This window comes from Notolepis coatsorum, assembly GCF_963971535.1.
Source record: "Notolepis coatsorum genome assembly, chromosome: 15".
Classification (NCBI taxonomy): domain Eukaryota; kingdom Metazoa; phylum Chordata; class Actinopteri; order Aulopiformes; family Paralepididae; genus Notolepis; species Notolepis coatsorum.
Genome location: NC_140179.1, coordinates 49,614,246 through 49,633,684, shown reverse-complemented (window position 1 = coordinate 49,633,684; position 19,439 = coordinate 49,614,246). Strand labels below are relative to the sequence as shown.

General features: G+C 45.7%; 1 protein-coding gene across 1 annotated transcript in view; it reads right to left on the bottom strand.

Moving 5' to 3' along the window:
* The window catches only part of ano2b (anoctamin 2b), a gene marked incomplete at both ends in the record, with an annotated part of 266,111 nt that overhangs the window by 217,168 nt on the left and 29,504 nt on the right, over nt 1-19,439 (bottom strand). The window contains 1 exon segment of the mRNA XM_084330997.1: nt 14,380-14,790. Coding sequence (XP_084187123.1) covers nt 14,380-14,790 — 411 coding nt within the window.

Sequence of the window (19,439 nt, the reverse complement as noted above, 5' to 3'; positions counted from 1 at the left end):
CTTCACCTGTATGTCCTCTATATGTCTCTCTGTCCTCTCCTTCACCTGTATGTCCTCTATATGTCTCTCTGTCCTCTCCTTCACCTGTATGTCCTCTATATGTCTCTCTGTCCTCTCATTCACCTGTATGTCCTCTATATGTCTCTGTCCTCTCATTCACCTGTATGTCCTCTATACGTCTCTCTGTCCTCTCCTTCACCTGTATGTCCTCTATACGTCTCTCTGTCCTCTCCTTCACCTGTATGTCCTCTATATGTCTCTCTGTCCTCTCCTTCACCTGTATGTCCTCTATATGTCTCTCTGTCCTCTCCTTCACCTGTATGTCCTCTATATGTCTCTCTGTCCTCTCCTTCACCTGTATGTCCTCTATATGTCTCTGTCCTCTCCTTCACCTGTATGTCCTCTATATGTCTCTGTCCTCTCCTTCACATGTATGTCCTCTATATGTCTCTTTGTCCTCTCCTTCACCTGTATGTCCTCTATATGGCTCTGTCCTCTCCTTCACCTGTATGTCCTCTATATGTCTCTCTGTCCTCTCCTTCACCTGTATGTCCTCTATATGTCTCTCTGTCCTCTCCTTCACCTGTATGTCCTCTATATGTCTCTCTGTCCTCTCCTTCACCTGTATGTCCTCTATATGTCTCTCTGTCCTCTCCTTCACCTGTATGTCCTCTATATGTCTCTCTGTCCTCTCCTTCACCTGTATGTCCTCTATGTGTCTCTCTGTCCTCTCCTTCACCTGTATGTCCTCTATATGTCTCTCTGTCCTCTCCTTCACCTGTATGTCCTCTATATGTCTCTCTGTCCTCTCCTTCACCTGTATGTCCTCTATATGTCTCTCTGTCCTCTCCTTCACCTGTATGTCCTCTATATGTCTCTCTGTCCTCTCCTTCACCTGTATGTCCTCTATATGTCTCTCTGTCCTCTCCTTCACCTGTATGTCCTCTATACGTCTCTCTGTCCTCTCCTTCACCTGTATGTCCTCTATATGTCTCTGTCCTCTCCTTCACCTGTATGTCCTCTATATGTCTCTCTGTCCTCTCCTTCACCTGTATGTCCTCTATGTCTCTCTGTCCTCTCCTTCACCTGTATGTCCTCTATACGTCTCTCTGTCCTCTCCTTCACCTGTATGTCCTCTATACGTCTCTCTGTCCTCTCCTTCACCTGTATGTCCTCTATACGTCTCTCTGTCCTCTCCTTCACCTGTATGTCCTCTATATGTCTCTCTGTCCTCTCCTTCACCTGTATGTCCTCTATATGTCTCTCTGTCCTCTCCTTCACCTGTATGTCCTCTATATGTCTCTCTGTCCTCTCCTTCACCTGTATGTCCTCTATATGTCTCTCTGTCCTCTCCTTCACCTGTATCCTTCACCTGTATGTCCTCTATACGTCTCTCTGTCCTCTCCTTCACCTGTATGTCCTCTATATGTCTCTCTGTCCTCTCCTTCACCTGTATGTCCTCTATATGTCTCTCTGTCCTCTCCTTCACCTGTATGTCCTCTATGTGTCTCTGTCCTCTCCTTCACCTGTATGTCCTCTATATGTCTCTCTGTCCTCTCCTTCACCTGTATGTCCTCTATACGTCTCTGTCCTCTCCTTCACCTGTATGTCCTCTATATGTCTCTGTCCTCTCCTTCACCTGTATGTCCTCTATATGTCTCTCTGTCCTCTCCTTCACCTGTATGTCCTCTATATGTCTCTGTCCTCTCCTTCACCTGTATGTCCTCTATATGTCTCTCTGTCCTCTCCTTCACCTGTATGTCCTCTATATGTCTCATCTGTCCTCTCCTTCACCTGTATGTCCTCTATATGTCTCTCTGTCCTCTCCTTCACCTGTATGTCCTCTATACGTCTCTCTGTCCTCTCCTTCACCTGTATGTCCTCTATATGTCTCTCTGTCCTCTCCTTCACCTGTATGTCCTCTATATGTCTCTCTGTCCTCTCCTTCACCTGTATGTCCTCTATATGTCTCTCTGTCCTCTCCTTCACCTGTATGTCCTCTATATGTCTCTGTCCTCTCCTTCACCTGTATGTCCTCTATACGTCTCTCTGTCCTCTCCTTCACCTGTATGTCCTCTATACGTCTCTCTGTCCTCTCCTTCACCTGTATGTCCTCTATATGTCTCTCTGTCCTCTCCTTCACCTGTATGTCCTCTATACGTCTCTCTGTCCTCTCCTTCACCTGTATGTCCTCTATACGTCTCTCTGTCCTCTCCTTCACCTGTATGTCCTCTATACGTCTCTGTGTCCTCTCCTTCACCTGTATGTCCTCTATATGTCTCTCTGTCCTCTCCTTCACCTGTATGTCCTCTATATGTCTCTGTCCTCTCCTTCACCTGTATGTCCTCTATGTGTCTCTGTCCTCTCCTTCACCTGTATGTCCTCTATGTCTCTCTGTCCTCTCCTTCACCTGTATGTCCTCTATATGTCTCTCTGTCCTCTCCTTCACCTGTATGTCCTCTATATGTCTCTCTGTCCTCTCCTTCACCTGTATGTCCTCTATGTGTCTCTGTCCTCTCCTTCACCTGTATGTCCTCTATATGTCTCTCTGTCCTCTCCTTCACCTGTATGTCCTCTATACGTCTCTCTGTCCTCTCCTTCACCTGTATGTCCTCTATATGTCTCTCTGTCCTCTCCTTCACCTGTATGTCCTCTATATGTCTCTCTGTCCTCTCCTTCACCTGTATGTCCTCTATATGTCTCTTTCCTCTCCTTCACCTGTATGTCCTCTATACGTCTCTGTGTCCTCTCCTTCACCTGTATGTCCCCTCTATATGTCTCTCTGTCCTCTCCTTCACCTGTATGTCCTCTATACGTCTCTCTGTCCTCTCCTTCACCTGTATGTCCTCTATATGTCTCTCTGTCCTCTCCTTCACCTGTATGTCCTCTATATGTCTCTCTGTCCTCTCCTTCACCTGTATGTCCTCTATATGTCTCTGTCCTCTCCTTCACCTGTATGTCCTCTATACGTCTCTCTGTCCTCTCCTTCACCTGTATGTCCTCTATACGTCTCTCTGTCCTCTCCTTCACCTGTATGTCCTCTATATGTCTCTCTGTCCTCTCCTTCACCTGTATGTCCTCTATATGTCTCTCTGTCCTCTCCTTCACCTGTATGTCCTCTATATGTCTCTGTCCTCTCCTTCACCTGTATGTCCTCTATATGTCTCTCTGTCCACTCCTTCACCTGTATGTCCTCTATATGTCTCTCTGTCCTCTCCTTCACCTGTATGTCCTCTATATGTCTCTGTCCTCTCCTTCACCTGTATGTCCTCTATACGTCTCTCTGTCCTCTCCTTCACCTGTATGTCCTCTATATGTCTCTGTCTCTCCTTCACCTGTATGTCCTCTATGTCTCTCTGTCCTCTCCTTCACCTGTATGTCCTCTATATGTCTCTGTCCTCTCCTTCACCTGTATGTCCTCTATATGTCTCTGTCCTCTCCTTCACCTGTATGTCCTCTATATGTCTCTGTCCTCTCCTTCACCTGTATGTCCTCTATATGTCTCTGTCCTCTCCTTCACCTGTATGTCCTCTATGTGTCTCTGTCCTCTCCTTCACCTGTATGTCATCTATGTCTCTCTGTCCTCTCCTTCACCTGTATGTCCTCTATATGTCTCTCTGTCCTCTCCTTCACCTGTATGTCCTCTATATGTCTCTCTGTCCTCTCCTTCACCTGTATGTCCTCTATATGTCTCTCTGTCCTCTCCTTCACCTGTATGTCCTCTATGTGTCTCTGTCCTCTCCTTCACCTGTATGTCCTCTATACGTCTCTCTGTCCTCTCCTTCACCTGTATGTCCTCTATATGTCTCTCTGTCCTCTCCTTCACCTGTATGTCCTCTATGTGTCTCTGTCCTCTCCTTCACCTGTATGTCCTCTATACGTCTCTCTGTCCTCTCATTCACCTGTATGTCCTCTATATGTCTCTCTGTCCTCTCCTTCACCTGTATGTCCTCTATGTGTCTCTGTCCTCTCCTTCACCTGTATGTCCTCTATACGTCTCTCTGTCCTCTCCTTCACCTGTATGTCCTCTATATGTCTCTGTCCTCTCCTTCACCTGTATGTCCTCTATATGTCTCTGTCCTCTCCTTCACCTGTATGTCCTCTATATGTCTCTCTGTCCTCTCCTTCACCTGTATGTCCTCTATATGTCTCTGTCCTCTCCTTCACCTGTATGTCCTCTATATGTCTCTCTGTCCTCTCCTTCACCTGTATGTCCTCTATATGTCTCTGTCCTCTCCTTCACCTGTATGTCCTCTATATGTCTCTCTGTCCTCTCCTTCACCTGTATGTCCTCTATACGTCTCTCTCTGTCCTCTCCTTCACCTGTATGTCCTCTATACGTCTCTCTGTCCTCTCCTTCACCTGTATGTCCTCTATATGTCTCTGTCCTCTCCTTCACCTGTATGTCCTCTATATGTCTCTCTGTCCTCTCCTTCACCTGTATGTCCTCTATACGTCTCTCTGTCCTCTCCTTCACCTGTATGTCCTCTATGTCTCTCTGTCCTCTCCTTCACCTGTATGTCCTCTATATGTCTCCCTGTCCTCTCCTTCACCTGTATGTCCTCTATATGTCTCTCTGTCCTCTCCTTCACCTGTATGTCCTCTATACGTCTCTCTGTCCTCTCCTTCACCTGTATGTCCTCTATACGTCTCTGTCCTCTCCTTCACCTGTATGTCCTCTATATGTCTCTCTGTCCTCTCCTTCACCTGTATGTCCTCTATACGTCTCTCTGTCCTCTCCTTCACCTGTATGTCCTCTATACGTCTCTGTCCTCTCCTTCACCTGTATGTCCTCTATATGTCTCTCTGTCCTCTCCTTCACCTGTATGTCCTCTATATGTCTCTCTGTCCTCTCCTTCACCTGTATGTCCTCTATATGTCTCTGTCCTCTCCTTCACCTGTATGTCCTCTATATGTCTCTCTGTCCTCTCCTTCACCAGTATGTCCTCTATATGTCTCTCTGTCCTCTCCTTCACCTGTATGTCCTCTATACGTCTCTCTGTCCTCTCCTTCACCTGTATGTCCTCTATACGTCTCTCTGTCCTCTCCTTCACCTGTATGTCCTCTATGTCTCTCTGTCCTCTCCTTCACCTGTATGTCCTCTATATGTCTCTCTGTCCTCTCCTTCACCTGTATGTCCTCTATACGTCTCTCTGTCCTCTCCTTCACCTGTATATCCTCTATACGTCTCTCTGTCCTCTCCTTCACCTGTATGTCCTCTATATGTCTCTCTGTCCTCTCCTTCACCTGTATGTCCTCTATACGTCTCTGCCCTCTCCTTCACTACATATCTCCGCCCATTCCATCTTGTTCCCATTATCTCATGTTTTCTCACTCTCTCCTCTCTCTTCTCTCCCCGTCATTGCCAAGTCTGTCTCCCTCCCTCCTCCCGTCAGTCTCTCCATCCCCCTTTCTGTCTCTCTCTCACATTCTTTCTTACTCTCTCCTCTATTTTCTGTCCCTGTCCCTCTCTCTCTCTCTATCCCTCTTTCCATCTCTCTCTTGTCACGTTCTTGTCATACTCTCTCCCCCTCCAATCACTCTCTCCCCTCCATACTTCCCTCACTCCCCCCTCTCCCTCTCTCCATCAAAAAGCAGAGGGAGGATAAAAATACCTACAAGCCCAGAGAAGGTTAATTAGTAGAAACAGCTCCAATTAGCTCTTCGTCTCCACAGGGGGCAAACTAGGTCGCAGCGAGGGTGTCACTGTGTAAGAGAGAGATGTAGAGAGGGAGAGATAGAGAGATAGAGAGAGAGAGAGAGAGAGAGAGAGAGAGAGAGAGAGAGAGAGAGATAGAGAGAGAGAGAGAGAGAGGAGAGAGAGAGAGAGAGAGAGAGAGAGAGAGAGCATAAGTGACAGACAGAGAGCGAAAGACAGAGGAGGGAGAGAGAAAAAGGAAGAAAGAAAGGAGGAGATGGAGAAAGAGAGAAAATGTGAGGAGACAGAGTGAGACACAGAGAGAGAGAGAGAGAGAGAGAGAGAGAGAGACAGATATGGTGAGAGACAAAGAGAGAGACAGTGAGACATACAGAGTGAGACAGCGAGAGAGAGAGAGAGAGAGAGAGAGAGAGAGAGAGAGAGAGAGAGAGAGAGAGAGAGAGAGAGAGAGAGAGAGAGAGAGAGAGAGGGGGAGAGAGAGAGAGAGAAAGGCAAAGACAGAGAGAGAGGGGTGAGGGGTACAGGGGGGGGTCTGAGCGAGTGGCACCGTGGTGACAGGAGAGAGGAAGGAGGCTGACATTTGAGGAAGTCCCCAACAGCCCCCCAGGGGGCAAGCGTTTATATATAGAACCAGAGTGATTCCCCGGCAGGTTCCAGGGAGATGCAAATTTCTTATATTCTAGTTCAAGCCTCTCTCAAAACTGTACTACTTTATTAGCTCATTTTATAATTCGTTCTTTCTTCTTCTTATCTGTGTTCATTCTCTTCCTGCTATGCTGTGTGGTGCTGTTGAACTCCTGGGGGTAATAAAGATCTATTTGACCACTTTAACACTACATACATGGGGGAAAAAATTTATTATGATAAATTCATACTTTGATACTGCACCTTTCTAAAAGTTTATTTATTATTAAGGAAAAAAAGGTAAATGATTAGACTACATAATGTATCTATAACACCTTTTTTGTGAATAAGCACTAGGAGTTGTTTTGGTGCATGGATGACGAATCAGGCATTGCGGCTTGGCCAACTCTGGGACCATGTTGCCCAGAACTAGGCTAGGAAGGGGAGAAATGGGAGCACTGGTGGCGAGGGTTGCTCGATTATGTCAAAAATCATAATCATGATTGTTTTGATTGATATTAAAATCACAATTATAACACGATTACTGATTTGAGAACATCATATACTGTATGACGACAACTGAATTATTTTAACTTTCCTTCTTGACCAAAGGCTGCCTTTCTGTCATCTTCTACAAGTTACCAAAAACATTTAAAAATAACTGGAGAAACGTGCCGTGGCTCCTCCCTCCTCCCTCTCAACACAAGCTCAAACTACTGTTTGGGCTTTAGGGGGGGAGGGGGGGAGGGGCGGAAGGGTGAAGGAAGGGTGCACTGCATTTACAACACAAGACAAAATGAGAGCAACCCGGCATGTGGCAAGATAATAGTTTTATCTCGATTATCTTGTTTTCATGATCGTGGGGAAGCCAAAATCGTAATTGGAATTGAAACTCGATTAATCGCTCAGCCCTACTGGTTGCAACCCAGAACTGGAATGAAGACTAATGGAGATGGCAGCTAAATAGTCATACTCTAAACAAAACCCATCCCTGAATGGAGCCACAGTAAGTACTATACACAGGGTGTTTGTCAGCTCAACGGGTGCGAGCCAGTTGAAAGGAACGAGATCGATTTCTGTAAGAGAACAAATTGCAACTCTCTGACCAAATACTTGATCCAACTTTCAATCCCCTTTCTGTCCATCCTGACGGAGAGAAGTGAGAGAAAGTCTCCACTCCACCGTCTGAATTAATGTCTTCCTTTTACTTAATTAAAAGTGGGTTATAAGTGGATTTCCCTGGGAGATCGAAGGTCAGCCTCCTAATTCTCAGATGCAGTTAACAAGTTGGACGTCTAAGGTCCCCGTCTGGGATCTGTTTTTGAGAGGATGTCAATTACCTCAGAGTCAACACGTTTGACTTGTTGAGTGCATGTGTGTTGCATTACAGTCAACAGTCACAGTAGGTCATTTAAAGGCAGGCAACACCGTGAAAACAACATACTGTTCATCTACTGCAAGTAGGGCTGGGCGATAAAACGATAACGATAACTATCGCGATAAATTATTTCCTCGAAATAAACATGAAACGTGGTCGCAAAGTTTCGATATATCGATTTTCCAAGCTTGGATATGAGCCAGGCCACGTGAGCGGATCGGCGCGGCCGAGAAATCCGCTCTTCGCTCTTTAAAGCTTGGTCTGCTCCGCTAATCGCTCATGTTGACCTCGCCCCCCAAGTCGCTCTCCGCTCGCTCCCCGCTCACCTTGAATCGAGCGCTCCCCGCTCCCCGCGCCAGATCGCTTGGCAGTTTTTTTTTTTAATTTTTTTTGGCGCATGGTGTAAATTAGCTCAAACTACAACAGTCTACACCCCCTGGGCTTCTTAACAATTGTTTGTATTGAGCCGCATTGTAATTGTAGCCATTCTGCAATGTTAAATAACGTTGTTTATCCATTCACTAGCTCTATTAAGCGATGATAGGCTAGCCGAGCCACAATGCTATGGTCGCTGCCATTAACGTTAGCATGTAAGCTAACGTCAACAACAATGGCGTCGATACTTTTTCTAACAGGAGTGAGTGTGGGCGTCATAGATATCTATGGTGGGCGTCTCTACAGTGACGAAGCCTGAACAGGATATCACAGGTTCGCCCTTCTCATTGGTTGAAAATGGCCTTCATGTTTGTACATCGCCATCTGTTGCTTTGGCATTGTACTGCATGTATATATTACATCAACAGTGTTAAACCACTGTGAGCGTCCTGGAGTGGATTGGAGCGGAGGAGAACTCTCGCTCCGGACGTCGCGCCGACTCATTTTAAAACCCACTCCTCGCTCACGTCAAAACCGCCCGCTCCGCTCCCCACGCCGCTCACGCTCCGATCCGCTCACATGGCCTGATATGAGCACACGCACTAACAACCAATCAGTGAAGGAGATGGCCGACAGCGGAAGGAGACCCGCGCTGCACCTCTGGGTAGAAAGGTAGGACTCAAGTAGTAAACAAGGCTGGCTAGGATAATTAGCTTGCACGGCACTATTTTATAGTTTACGTGCCGAGTGGGTGTGTGGCGTGAAATCTGAGGCCACGGTTATAGTAGTGTGGGGTATACGGTGGACGTCGTTGCAATGTATTGGGGCGGAACAGAGTATTTTAGGGTGATATTTAGTACATTTGAAACAAGGCTGGCTAGGATAATTAGCTTGCACGGCGCTATTTTATAGTTTACGTGCCGAGTGGGTGTGTGGCGTGAATTCTGAGGCCACGGTTATAGTAGTGTGGGGTATACGGTGGACGTTGTTGCAATGTATTGGGGCGGAACAGAGTATTTTAGGGTGATATTTAGTACATTTGAAACAAGGCTGGCTAGAATAATTAGCTTGCACAGCGCTATTTTATAGTTTACGTGCCGAGTGGGTGTGTGGCGTGAATTCTGAGGCCACGGTTAGAGTAGTGTGGGGTATGCGGTGGACGTCGTTGCAATGTATTGGGGCGGAACGGAGTATTTTAGGGTACATTGTCATGGGATACACTGCTTGCTCTGGCTAACTGCTAACGTGCGCGGACCGATGACGACATCAACTCGAGACATTTGCAGCAGCAAAACAAGTCTATTAATAGCCCGTCCATCGGCGCCGGGCATAAGAAGTTAATTAAACTTGACAGACATTATATCGACGATAATTATCGATATCGAGTTATATGAAAATAATTTTATACTTTTATCGCGATAACGTTTTTGGCCATATCGCCCAGCCCTAACTGCAAGTTTAGCAGAGCCTCGTGCAAACAAGTGTTGTGTTACTGTCTGATTGGAAATACTGGTAGCGACCCTGTGCAGATGTCCTAGGTTTCTGAAGTCTGGATTTCAGGATAAATTACACCAAACAAATGGTTTTAATCTATACTGTTCTGTAAAACGAATGGATTGGATCTGTACTTGGTATTCGGACGGTGTGAAGAAGTGGGATGGGCGCATCGCTGGGTGCATCATGTTGACTAAAATCTCCCTCGTGCTATTTGAACCATTTGAATAACAAGGTCTTGTTGACCTGGACACGAGAACATCCTGTGATCTCAGACCAGACCAGACCAGACCAGATGCACCCCTGCTCAACAGGGATGAGCATGTCACTAATGCAAACTTGTATGGGGGGGGGGGGGGGGCAGGTCACTGCCAGAGACACCATGAGCTGCCAACCAGCAAACTCGTGCTGTGGGAGCCAACACACGCGCATCGATCACGAGGATGTCCCACATCAACATGTGTGGACATACCCAGGAGAGATGCGGGAGCAGAAAGCACCGGCGAACTAGCCAGATGCATGGAGGATCGGGGATGACTGGAAGCACCGATGGGAGGGCCCGTCCGAGGATGACCTAGATAGATAGACCAGACCAGGCCAGGCTACCGGTCAGTCAGATAATCTGAACCTGACGGCATGGGAGCTGCTGTGATTGGCCCACTTGCCTTGAGCATTTCCACATTTCCGCAGAGGAGAGAGTAGCAAAAAGGTTGCGTGGAACTATAAAGAACCGACATGTCTTTTTTGGCCTTAGCCCTCACCTAGGCAGCGGGGAAAGCTGAGGATGGGGAGGCTAACCAGAGATGAGAGTCGCTGCATGGACTGTAACGTATGACGTACTGTATATTAGGGATGCACCGATCCGATATTGGTATCGGTATCAGCCGCCGATATCAGTAAAATAGCTGGATCGGGTATCGTAAAATATATATATATATATCGGATTTTTATTTTTTTGTTGTTGATTTTTTTAATAATAAATCAAATAAGAAATAACCATTCAGTACATTTATATCTATGTGTTAATTTGTTACATTTAGTTTCACTAAGTTAGGAAAGTAATGTTTTAAGTCAAGCCTGATGTTGCCTTGCACAAAATAATGATCCCAGTCTCTTCCACACAGTGACAGTGAGGCATACAGTTTATTAATTGAATGAATGAAGTTTATTTTCTGTCTTTGTTTACAACAAATCAAAAACACACTTGTGATCCTTTACAATTCTTAAAAACAAAATATATTTTAATATAAAAAAAGAAACATGGATAATTCTTTTTTTTTCTTTAAAAAAAAAAAAATAATAATAATGGACAATGGGTATAAGATCGGTATCGGTATTGGCCGATACCCAAACCCAGGTATCGGTATCGGGACTGAAAACGTCGGATCGGTGCATCCCTACTGTATATCATGCCAGTTAGGGTACAGGCCCTCACCTGCAACTTGTGTATACTCTTTACTGTATATAGTGTTATATATGTATATATGGAGTATATATTCAGATTAAAAAGAATGTATTGCCTATATTTATTGGAACTTACTGTAACAGAGTGTGCAGCAGGGTGAAAATATCAACCACTAGGGGGCAGCAAAATGGCCATGGGTTTATTTACTCTTTATAGTGAGGACACTTTAACACATCTAGCTCATCTTTCAATCCTCTGGTAATTTTGTCCACACGCACAGTCGCACACACACACACACACACGCACGCACACACACACACACACACGCACACACACACACACGCACAAACACACACACACACGCACACACACACACACGCACACACACACACACACACACACACGCACACACCCATGCACACACACAAACACACACACTTTATTGTCTACAAAAGTGTACACTTTGCCAAGAAGCTGCCAAGTGCCGCACACGCACATCCACGCATGTGCACATACATACAGGGCGCACAAGCACATACACACAAATACATGCACACACACACATACTAGGGCTGTCCCCGACTAAGGATTTGGATGGTCGACTATGATAGGCCAAAATTTGCCGTTAGTCGACTATTGGTCGAATAAAATTAAAAAGAAAACAAATAAAGTATAATATATTTTAATTTATTTTTGTTTATCATTCCATTTGGGCTGTGGGGGTGCTTAATGTCTGAAGGAGTCGACTGAAGGCTTCTTGTCCTCTGCAAAAGCATGCAATTGGTCCACTGATGGATACATCTTGATATTTGTCTAGTCTGTGTGTTCATTAGATGGGTGAAATCCTCTTTCAGTGCCTCTGTGCCTGTTTTCGTAGGCAGTTAGCCTCTGGTATGCATGCCATTAGCGTTAGGCACGCTTCTAGGCCTCTTTTCTTTTGGAAAGAATGATTAAAAATGTTTTAAATTAAATGTATAAAGATTTGAATTTTTGAGGTTGGCAGTCGATTACGGCTCCTTTCGACCGATTAGTCGACTAATCGACTAATAGGGGTCAGCCCTAACACATACACACAAATACATGCACACACAAATACATGCACACACACACATACACACAAATGTTAAAACTAAACAAATAAATAAAAAAAATGCCACTTCAAGAACCGAAGTAGTCAAAACAACAGTCAGAATACACTATCAGAGTCTAAACAACAGTCAGAATACACTATCGGAGTCAAAACAACAGGCAGAATACACTATCAGAGTCAAAACAACAGGCAGAATACACTATCAGAGTCAAAACAACAGGTAGAATACACTATCAGAGTCTAAACAACAGTCAGAATACACTATCAGAGTCAAAACAACAGTCAGCATACACTATCAGAGTATAAACAACAGTCAGTATACACTATCAAAGTCAAAACAACAGTCAGAATACACTATCAGAGTCTAAACAACAGTCAGAATACACTATCAGAGTCTAAACAACAGTCAGTATACACTATCAGAGTCTAAACAACAGGTAGAATACACTATCAGAGTCAAAACAACAGGTAGAATACACTATCAGAGTCTAAACAACAGGCAGAATACACTATCAGAGTCAAAACAACAGGCAGAATACACTATCACAGACAAAACAACAGTCAGAATACACTATCAGAGTCAAAACAACAGGCAGAATACACTATCAGAGTCAAAACAACAGGCAGAATACACTATCTGAGTCAAAACAACAGGCATAATACACTATCAGAGTCTAAACAACAGTCAGAATACACTATCAGAGTAAGAACAACAGGCAGAATACACTATCAGAGTCTAAACAACAGGCAGAATACACTATCAGAGTCAAAACAACAGGCAGAATACACTATCAGAGTCAGAACAACAGTCAGAATACAATATCAGAGTCAAAACAACAGTCAGAATACACTATCAGAGTCTAAACAACAGTCAGCATACACTATCAGAGTCAAAACAACAGTCAGAATACACTATCAGAGTCTAAACAACAGTCAGCATACACTATCAGAGTCTAAACAACAGTCAGTATACACTATCAGAGTCAAAACAGGCAGAATACACTATCAGAGTCAAAACAACAGGTAGAATACACTATCAGAGTCTAAACAACAGTCAGAATACACTATCAGAGTCTAAACAACAGGTAGAATACACTATCAGAGTCAAAACAACAGGTAGAATACACTATCAGTCTAAACAACAGGCAGAATACACTATCAGAGTCAAAACAACAGGCAGAATACACTATCAGAGTCAAAACAACAGTCATAATACACTATCAGAGTCTAAACAAAAGTCAGAATACACTAGCAGAGTCTAAACAACAGGCAGAATACACTATCAGAGTCAGAACAACAGTCAGAATACACTATCAAATTCAAAACAACAGGCAGAATACAGTATCAGAATTAGAAGCTCATGAATACCACTCTGTTTTTCACCATCGTAGTTTTTGTGTTTTGAAATACTTCTATCATGGTCATTCTTCCATAGGGCCCCATGCTTCTCAGTGTGTGTCGCTCTCTCTATGTCTCTTTCTATCTCTCTGGCTCTCTCTCACACTCACTCTGTCTCCCTCTGGCTCCCCCCCACACACACACACGTCCTCTACCTCCAACACACACACACACAAACAAACACACTAATCCTTCCCCTCTCTCTCTCTCTCTCTCTCTCTCTCTCTCTCTCTCTCTCTCTCTCTCTCTCTCTCTCTCTCTCTCTCTCTCTCTCCAAGTGAACATATTTTCTTACAACACACACACACCTGGCCTCCTTGTATAACATCCTGTGTCTCTAAAGCTTGGACTTGAACACAGCTATCTCACTCTCTCACCTCGCTCTGTCTCTGTCAAGTAGACCTCAAACACCATGGTCACACACACACACACACACACAAAAACACACACATGACCCCCCCACACACCCACGACCCCATCAAACTCCACTAGTACTCACACAACACCTCTCTGCATGTACTCATTCTCCTTCCTCTCACATTGATCTCTCTCTCTCTCTCTCTCTCTCTCTCTCAAGCACTGAACATGCGCACTTACACAACTCTCTTCCCACACACACATGCGCACACACACACACACACACACACACACACACACACACACACACACACATCTTGTTTTATCTCAAAGCCCGGTTTGAGCAAGTTAGATTCAAACTCCCCGTATACCACAATCCACACAACACAGTAAATCCCTGCGATACATACATACATACACTATACACACATACACACACACACACACACACACACACACACACACACACACACACACACACACACACACACACACACACACACACACACACACACACACACACACACACACACACACACACACACACACACACACACACACACACACACACACACACACACACTCCTCCTCACTCTCACCTCGTTGTCTCTCTCTATCTCCAGACCAGCCTCCAGTAAGTTTGCCTCGAACTCCTCTCGGATCAGAACCACCTCTCCATCGGCCTGCTCTGCCAGATCATCCTCTCCGCCTCCAAGCTCCAGGCACACCTCCCCCACACACACCACCTCTCCTCCTCCTCCTCCTCCTGGCACCCCGCCCGCAGCCCCTGCCGCCCCCGCAGCCTCCGAGCCCGCCGGCGGAGGGAGGTTGCCGTTGGAGATGACGGACAGGCGGTCGTGTGCGGAGGAGGAGGCTACGGAGGCTCTGTTCGAGCCGCGGCGTCGGTGATGAAAGACCAGGACATAGTCCACCTTCCGACGGCCATCGGAGAAGTAGAGGCCGGCATCGGAGGCCGGAACGGCGGCGGGGACGGGACTCGAACCTGCGTCCTGTAGGGGGGGAAAACAAGGGGAAATCATTTATTATCAGCTTCAGTTTTCTGACATGCGACACGTGGTTTGCGGTGTGGGGTTGTTGTACCACTGGAGAGATCATCGTCGTAGCGATTAGCTTGTGGGGGAAAAGAGGCAGCGTATCGGTCTCTCCGTGAATTGTTTAGGCCTGAGCCCCCGGTGATTCAGTTACACCTCCTGGAGCTCAATCGGTTGCCATGGAATGTTAGACAGAAGCTCTGTTTCCTCACTCCGGCTGTATCGGTTGCCGGGCAACGTTAGCTTGTTGAACCCCTCAGTCAGGAAACACTGGGAAGTATTAGGTCTCTGTGATTTCAAGTGGTTTAATGCAATGTGATGACAAGTACAAACATACAGGTCAGCAGAGGTCTTGATTCTTGGGACGTGGTGTTCTTTTACACGAGAGGTGCCAACATGATATCATGCCCAGGGCCGTCCTGCCCACTAGGCAGATCCGTCCTTGATAGGGCCCCCACCCAATCTGAATTTTATTTGAAAATGTTTTTAAAAGATCTCTGTATCACTGCTGAATTAACAGTAGAATTATTTAATCAAGGCCCTCTTAGTGATTTAATTAGCTGTAGGGATGTCAGTCAGCCAATCAGAGGTCCCCTCGAATCCTCAATCATCATGACAAACATAATGTCAACTGAATGGCAAAGAGCTATTTGCCTAGGGCCAAAGGTCTAGGGTCGGCTCTGCCCTTTATATGACAACCTCGCCCCAAACCCTAACCCTAACCTTAACCACACTGTTAACTTAAACTAACCATAACCGGCTAAGCTTAATACTAACCTTAACCCTAACCATAACCATTAACCTAACCCTTATTAAAACCAAACTTTATATGTTTGGGTATGTGTGGGTACTGTAGTGTAGTGGTGAGAGCACTAGCCTATTACTGCAATGATTGTTGATTTGACTCCACGTTGCACCATACATGAATTTTTTGTTTTTTACATAATTTTGTCCTGTATTATGTTTTCTGATGAGACATGAAGGATATGGCTTTGTGGCAGAATAGTAAACCCCCTCCACTCCATTACCCTCCCCCATCCATTCACCTTTCGTCTCTCACCTTTGTTGTGACTTTTTGATAATTACATAATTTGAATAGCCTAAAATATCATTTTTATTATAGCATAGTGTGTAAATGAATTGGCATAAATATGTTCTAGAATAGTCTAATGGATATTTTACGTTAAATTGTTTATTATATTGTTTAGAATAACATTACATTATAGGCTATATATTTCTGTAACGCACCATTTTGCCCCCAGTGGTAAGTCAGCTGAGCGCAGGCACAGCCCCACGCTCCAACGTTAATTGGAGACGCGTGCCGCCTGCAAAAGGGTGTGTTTGATCTGTCGGGACAAGTGAGAATTAGTTTGTTAGGACTACAGTAGATGCCATGCCTCGCTGCTGCTCTGCCTAGAGAAACATTGTAAAGGGAAACCAAATTAAACATGGATTATTGAGAACTACATTGCTGCCTCCTGGTCGTGACTGAATTGAAGAACGAAAACTGTGAACTTTGAAGAATCATGTGTTTTAATGGAAAGAGGACTTTGAACAGTTTATTGTGTAAACAACCTTCAACCCCCCCCAAAACCATGCCACCCTCCCCCTTCCTCACCTCATCCCCCTCAGTCGATACCCCCCCCCCCCCCCCCCCTCTACATCTCCTAACTCACCCCCCCCCCCCCCCCCATCCAATCCAATTGTCTCTCCCACCTGGACACACTCACCTTCTATGACCTATATAGGCCAGCGCTTCCCCTGTTACAAGGAGCCATGGGACCCCCCCCCCCCCCCCCCCCAGGCCAGGGATCTCGCCGGATCTCTCCAGCTAATTCTCCTGGGTTGTAACCTAATAAACTTTAACAACGGAGTCTACCTTTGTCTGAGTAAATCCTTACTCACGTTCATCCACAGCTTCTATCCTGAACAGACACTAAAGGTTTGTGGTTCAGAATAGCATCACTTCATCACTGATCAATACACACTGACACCTCACTGGACCACAGGACTGTCACCGTGTGCCTACGTTCACACCGCGAGCCTGTGAAACACCTCAAACAGGTGATCGTAATCAAACAGCGGGTGATCATCATTACATGACATTGACAACTGTGGCCAATGAGTGGTGGCTCTGTGCCATATAGACCTGTTCGCTGTTTACAAACATGCCGTGTTCGAGTGAGTCACGTAGGGCTGTCCCCCACTAAGGATTTGGATGGTCGACTATGATTGGACAAAATTTGCAGTTAGTCGACTATTAATTTTAATTAAATGTTTTTGTATCATTCCATTTGGGCTGTGGAATGTCTGAAGGAGTCGACTGAAGGCTTCTTGTCCTCTGCAAAAGCATGCAATTGGTCCACTGGTGGATACATCTAGATATTTGTCTAGTCTAGTGTGTTCATTAGATGGGTGAAATCCTCTTTCAGTGCCTCTGTGCCTGTTTTCGTAGGCAGTTAGCCTTTGGTATGCGTGCCATTAGCGTTAGCCACGCTTCTAGGCCTCTTTTCTTTTGGAAAGAATGATAAAAAATAAAAAAATTAAACTTTTTTTTTTTTCGACTAAAGTTGGTTAGTCGACTACGGCTCCTTTCGACCGATTAGTCGACTAATCGACTAATAGGGGTCAGCCCTAGAGTCATGTGACTAAGTTGCCCCGGACCTGCGCGAGCTTCTGCGCTAAAAGAATACGACAGGGCTCTATGGAGAAACCATGACAGTGACACTCCCCTGACTAAAGGTTGTTTCAAACGAAAACGGCTGGATGTCATTTAGCTAAATCAGCATGGCTGTGAGTGTGAGTCTTTCACCTTTTACATACAGTATATAGCTTTGGCATGGATTGATTGTTTAGATCACTAGCATTGGCTAACAAATGCAAATATATTGTAGTCTGCCCCGTTGTTCTGACCAGGATTACGTTCCTTTCTGCCCCCCGGTGATGTGCTGCGCACACTGAGTCTGACATATATACGGCGAACAGGTCTATTGCCTGGCAAAACACGTCATGAGAACACTACGAATACATACTTGCAGAGACTTGCATAATAAACATTGGTTAGTAAATAACCCCCTTACATTACAACGAGTTGGATTATATCAAACTCGCTCAAATGACTTGCTTTCTGCTTAAGGTTCCGCGAGCTTGTTGGAATAACTGCTTTCTCTCTTAGTGCTCCATACTCTTGGAACGCCCTTCAATGCACTTAAAATTTGATACTCTTCCAACCATTGGACAATTTATAGCATTAAGTAATAACCATTGTATGTCATTTTGCAATTGCTTTTAGTCTGCTTTTCCTGTTTCTTGTTTACTGTTTTATCTTGTTTTAACCCTTTCACTGCCACACGACAAAGGGTTAACCATTTCACTACCACACTACAGAAGGTTAACCTTCCACTACCACACTACAGAAGGTTAACCTTTCCACTACCACACTACAGAAGGTTAACCTTCCACTACCACACTACAGAAGGTTAACCTTCCACTACCACACTACAGAAGGTTAACCTTTCCACTACCACACTACAGAAGGTTAACCTTCCACTACCACACTACAGAAGGTTAACCTTTCCACTACCACACTACAGAAGGTTAACCTTCCACTACCACACTACAGAAAGTTCTATTTCATACTGGCTGCCGCTCAATGTCATCTGCACGCACTTCACTTTGTGCACGAGCACTGAATAAAAAATTCCACAATGTACCTTTACATCCCAACATTCGTCTGGCCACACCCCTATCCGCTTACCTTCATAAGCAGGTGTGTGGTCAACTACTCGCCTCCTTCTTCACTTTCACCACAAGGAAGTGCCTTCGGTAGATCCCACACTTGACGAGGTTGTTAGCTGAAGAAAGTTGAGACGTGTTTAAATTTTTTCTTGCTTTTTTCTTCTCTCATATATTTAGAAAGAAAAAAGCTAAGTCATAATGTCTACTTCGGAGGGTCGCGCTCGCAACGCTACTCTTCACCAGCGGTTCTCCATCGCCGCCTCTGTCGTGCGTCTTGGAGCGTGGTTGAGGCCTCTCTCGTGGTCGGCAGCCACGCCCAGTAGGCGTCCGATGGGTAGTTTGCCTCTCCAAGGAGCTGGTGCACCAGTGCCGTCTCCTGTGCGATGGCCTGGTTCCGGCTCTGGTTCCTCTGCTTCCGGGGAGTCGTCCGCTGTTGGGCGGCCGGCTCCTTTGGTTGCGGGGGATTTGAGACGCAAACTTTTTGCGTCAGCTCGCTCCCGTCGCAAGATGGTGGCTTGCAGATGCGAACGGCCTGGTTTTGGTGAGTTGCTGGAGCCAGATGAGGATGCGTCGGTCTCTACATGCCCGATGGAGACAGAGGACTACATGATGGAGGCGGACAGGTTCTTGTTTGAAGGCCCGGTGGAGACATGTCCCCTGCCTGTCCAGGTAACACTGGAGGGGGGTGAGATGTCTCCTTGGGGTTCCTCGTCCGCAGATGTTGGGTTAGAACCTCCGACTCGGCGGCGGGATGCCCTGCTATCAGCCACATCAGAATGTGGCTCCTTAACCAGTAGTCTGCTGTATGTGAGGGACGCGGGCTCGGAGGAGGAAAGTATGCAAGGGGAACTGCGTGCTTTGTTTCCCGA